Here is a 4,205-nt window from a genome sequence, read left to right as displayed (position 1 = left end):
ATGTCTCCAATTATGAATATCTTTTTTAAACTAATAATTAAAGAAAATTCATCTTTGGATCAAGTAAAACTACCAAAAACATAATGCAGAATATTATTTTCTCAACATAAGTATTGACCATCACATTCATGTTTTAAAGTAATATACACTTCTTTTACACGTTTGTTATGATAAATTCAGTTAAATTGTAGTTTTGAGTTGGAAACTCATGTCAATTGTATTTATCAGTACATTAATGTGGATCTCTGTTGATTTATTTGCATTCTCTTATTCTCACAAATAACTGCTCAGCTATTATATATTGCAGCAAAGTTGTAGATGAGTTTTCCGTTTCTGTGTCACGCAGTGATGTGACATATGTAGACCAAAAGGCCAGCACATATGTAGCTCTGCATGTTGGTCAGGTCAATTCAGTTTAATCTGACCTACTGGTTTTTGCCATTCTCCACGTGCAAACAACAAGACTCAGTGTTTTAACACAAACATTTATCAAAAATCAACTGGAATGTTACAATGCACATTAAATAAAAGGACCAGCAGGATAAAAAAAATCTACAGTTCATGTACAATGACACACTCTTGCTGTGACATTTTAAGGCTGAATATATTCATTGAAAACACAACAGAAGTGCATCGCTATGACAACAGTGTGCAAGTGAAGTTGGATTTCACAAAAGCCAAACCTGTGTTTTAGTTAAGGCTCTCAGGAGACTACAAAGCAAAAGGCAATTTAAGTGTCATGTGAGCAGTTATGATACAGGGGTGTAACGGTAAACAGAAATTCACTGACTCTCTCATTCATAGGTTTGTAGCAGGAATGTATTTTTTTTATGTTGTTAAGTGCAAGATTGTAATCTACACTTTTTGATTGTCTTCTTTATGTAATTGACAGAATTATTATGACACTTAATGAAGACATATTTAGAATTTCAGGTTGGAAATCATTCTTTAACAAAGACGTATAATCCATCCATTGTCGACTGCTAATCCGTTGCCGGGTCGAGGGGGCAGCAGCTTCAGGAGGTCCGACTGGGGGATCCCGAGACGCTTCCAGGCCAGCGTAGAGATATAATCCCTTCACCTGGTCCTGGGTCGACCCCTCGGTCCCCTCCCAGCTGGACTTGTCTGGAACACCTCCAAAGGGAGGCGTCCAGAGGGCATCCAGATGAGATGCCCGAACCACCTCAGCTGACTCCTCTCAATGTGGAGAAGCAGCGGCTCTACTCCGAGCCTCTCCCGAGTGACAGAACTCCTCACCCTATCTCTAAGGGAGACGCCTGACACCCTTTGGCTCAGCTCTCTTTTATGGACAACAGTGTGCCAAAGGGATTGCAATACCGCCCCTGCTGCCCCAATTCGCTGACTAATCTCCAATCCCCTCACATGAGAACGACACCCCGAGATACTTAAACTTCTCCACTTGAGGCAAGATCTCAGTCCCAACCTGGAGAGAGCAATCCATCCGTTTCCGGTTGAGAACCATGGTCTCGGACTCAGAGGTGCTGATCCTCATCCCAGCCGCTTCACACTCAAACGCAAACCGATCCAGCGTGAGCTGTAGGTCACGCGATGATGAAGCCATCAGAACCAAATCATCTGCAAAAAGTAGAGACTGGATCTTCAGGCCACCAAACCGCAAACCCTCCTCACCAGAGCTGCGCCTCGAAATCCTGTCCATGCAGACCAAGAACAGGATCGGGGACAAAGCACAACCCTGACGGAGACCAGCCCTCACTGGGAATACATCAGACTTGCATCCAAGTACACGAACACAACTCCTGCTCCGGGAATACAGAGATTGAACAGCCCTCAGTAGAGGGCTTCGGGAGTGCCCCATACTCCCGAAACACCTCCCACAACCGATCCCTGGGCACCCGGTCATACGCCTTCTCTACAAAGCACATGTAGACGGGTTGGTCATACTCCCAGGAAAGACATATAATACATTAATTAAATATTAAATTCAGGCGTTGCCCACACTCTAAACCTAAATAGATTATCTTAATAAATATGACTTATTTTTTGGCAAAATTAAATATATATGTCAGATCAAACAGCCATCAACAAAAGCAAACTGTAATGCAATGTCAGTATGAGAGGAACACATTTTCACACATAATTCGTTTAAGTAACAGTAACAGATCCCCTGCAGGAAAACAGGAGAACTGCAAACTATATTTAAATCAATAAGAAAAAGTTTGGGATGTTCTGGAATGAATAATGTCTGGAAGAATTAAAGGCAAATTCTATCATCACTTTGTTGTGTTTTGGTTTATAAATTAGATGTTAAAAAGTAAAATTGGCATGAAGACATAACCAAGTGCACCGTTACACTCCCGGAAGGTGGTGTGCAAAGAGACCCGAGCGGGTCATGCGGTGAAATTCTCAAAAGAGCTTAAAAACACCTCTTAACAAACTAGCTAGGCGTCACAAGGAGGTAGGTCAGTTTGTCCAAGAAAGCTTGTGTGTCATCTGCGTGGCTCGCAGGCATCACGACGGTCTGTATCTGCTTTTGCAGTGTAGAATGTGTTGGTATAATCGCTCTATCCTGTCCTGCAGAAGAGCCGCGTGCTCGTCAGAGAGAAAGCCGAGATGCGCGGACAAAGGCTCGCTGTCTCGGTAGCTCTCCAGCAGTCTCATCCTGGCGTCGCCGCGCATGCGCAGCCCCCGCAGCCGCTCCACCGTCCTCCTCCTGAACACGCACACCGAGCTCAGGACCGTGTGGTGGTACTTCTCCCACATGTCCAGCACCCGAAACCCGTGCACCAGCCCGGCCTCGTTGTCAATGAACACCAGGTCACCTCTCGGGGTGCGGAGCAGGTTGCTGGTGTCCCTCTCCATGACGCGCGGGTCCCACTGCAGGCTGAACAAATTGCTGACGAGCCGGTCGAAGTTGGCGCTCAGGTAGTCAAAGAGTATCAGGTCGCTCCACTGCACCAGTTCCACCAGCTCCGCCGTGGACTTGTTCCGGAAGTCCTCCCGCACCGGACGCAGCCCGCCGCTGTCCGGCCTGAGCGACGCGGGGGTCACCACCCCGGTGAGGTTCGGGACCCACGCGGTCAGAGAAACCACCGCGCGGTCGCTCCACTGCAGCCCGTCGATGCGCGTCCTCACCGCCGCCCACTGCTCCCCGTAGCGGTCCAGCTGGGACAAAACCAGAGGCGGGAGGTTGGTGATTCCCAGCAGAGCAGCGAGGTAGTAGGTCAGAGTTTCCCCCTGCACCTGGTCCGCGTTGATCCCGTAGCGCACACACGCTTTGGTTCCGTCCGCGAATGTGGCGAGCTGGTTGGAAATCCTGCCGCACCCAGGCTCCAGCTGGACTATCCGCTGCGTCCTCGCTTCTCCACGCCAAGCCCGGGCGTAATCCTCGCTGAAGCCCACGGGGATCAGCCCCTCCAGCCACTCGCTCCAGAACACGCCATCCTCCACGGGCGATCCCAACTTGACCGGCTGCGGTGACCTCTTGTCCCCCGCATTATTCCCATCCACGCTTCCCGCTGGGACCCCACTGACGTTGCGAAGCCTCTGAGCAGCCTGGACCGCGAGTAAAGCCCGGAAAGTTTTCACCGACAGATCCACGGGGAGGCTCGGGTAGAAGGACGCACGCTTGTGCCGCTCCAGACGCTCCTCCAGCGCGCTCCATATGTAGACCACGCTGCCGAACGCGCACAGGAGAAGCAGGGCGAAGAAGTTCGCGAAAACGGCTCTCATGGTCTTGATCCGAAATAAGAAGCGGAATTAACGAGCCAAAGTCCGTAACACGCCCGCGCCCGGCGGCTCACAGTCCCAAAAAGCGCATCCCCCGAACCGCATCTTCACACGGCCACACGCTCTCTTTTGTGTGAACCGTGAACGCATCACAGCTCCTCATCCTCCGCTTCTGAGGCGTGTGTCTCCTCCTCATCGGCTGAGTTGGGTTTGTGCGCCGGTCCGCTGGCAGAGAGACACTAGGCGGTGTCACACGTGACTCTGGTCCCGAGATAGTGGGCGGATCGTGGGAAGGAGGGTCGAGAGTGGAGCGGAGCAAGTGCACCGCGCTGCGTCGATGTGTGGATGTGAGCGTGCGAGCGGGTCCATTATCATAACTGATACCGAGGGCACGAGACTTTTCTCACTCGGAATAAAAAAAAAGAGATGAAAAACATTTTTTTTCTTTTATTCTCTAACGTTTATTCGAATTATTTACGCAGTCTAGCGACTCAAAT

At 49.7% G+C, this 4,205-nt stretch overlaps 1 protein-coding gene across 1 annotated transcript; it reads right to left on the bottom strand.

Moving 5' to 3' along the window:
• Nucleotides 1-464: 464 nt before the first annotated feature.
• Nucleotides 465-3,910, bottom strand: fjx1 (four-jointed box kinase 1). The gene has a single exon (XM_053885693.1). It carries the CDS (start codon nucleotides 3,709-3,711, stop codon nucleotides 2,491-2,493), a length of 1,221 nt encoding a protein of 406 aa, XP_053741668.1. The 5' UTR covers nucleotides 3,712-3,910; the 3' UTR covers nucleotides 465-2,490.
• Nucleotides 3,911-4,205: the final 295 nt, after the last annotated feature.

The sequence above is a fragment of the Synchiropus splendidus genome, chromosome 14, assembly GCF_027744825.2.
Source record: "Synchiropus splendidus isolate RoL2022-P1 chromosome 14, RoL_Sspl_1.0, whole genome shotgun sequence".
In the NCBI taxonomy this organism is placed as follows: domain Eukaryota; kingdom Metazoa; phylum Chordata; class Actinopteri; order Syngnathiformes; family Callionymidae; genus Synchiropus; species Synchiropus splendidus.
This window is presented reverse-complemented; position numbering and strand designations above follow the sequence as displayed.

Excerpts from the sequence above, each read along its gene's own strand:
- fjx1 (XM_053885693.1), bottom strand. The coding sequence starts at position 3,711 with ATGAGAGCCGTTTTCGCGAACTTCTTCGCCCTGCTTCTCCTGTGCGCG.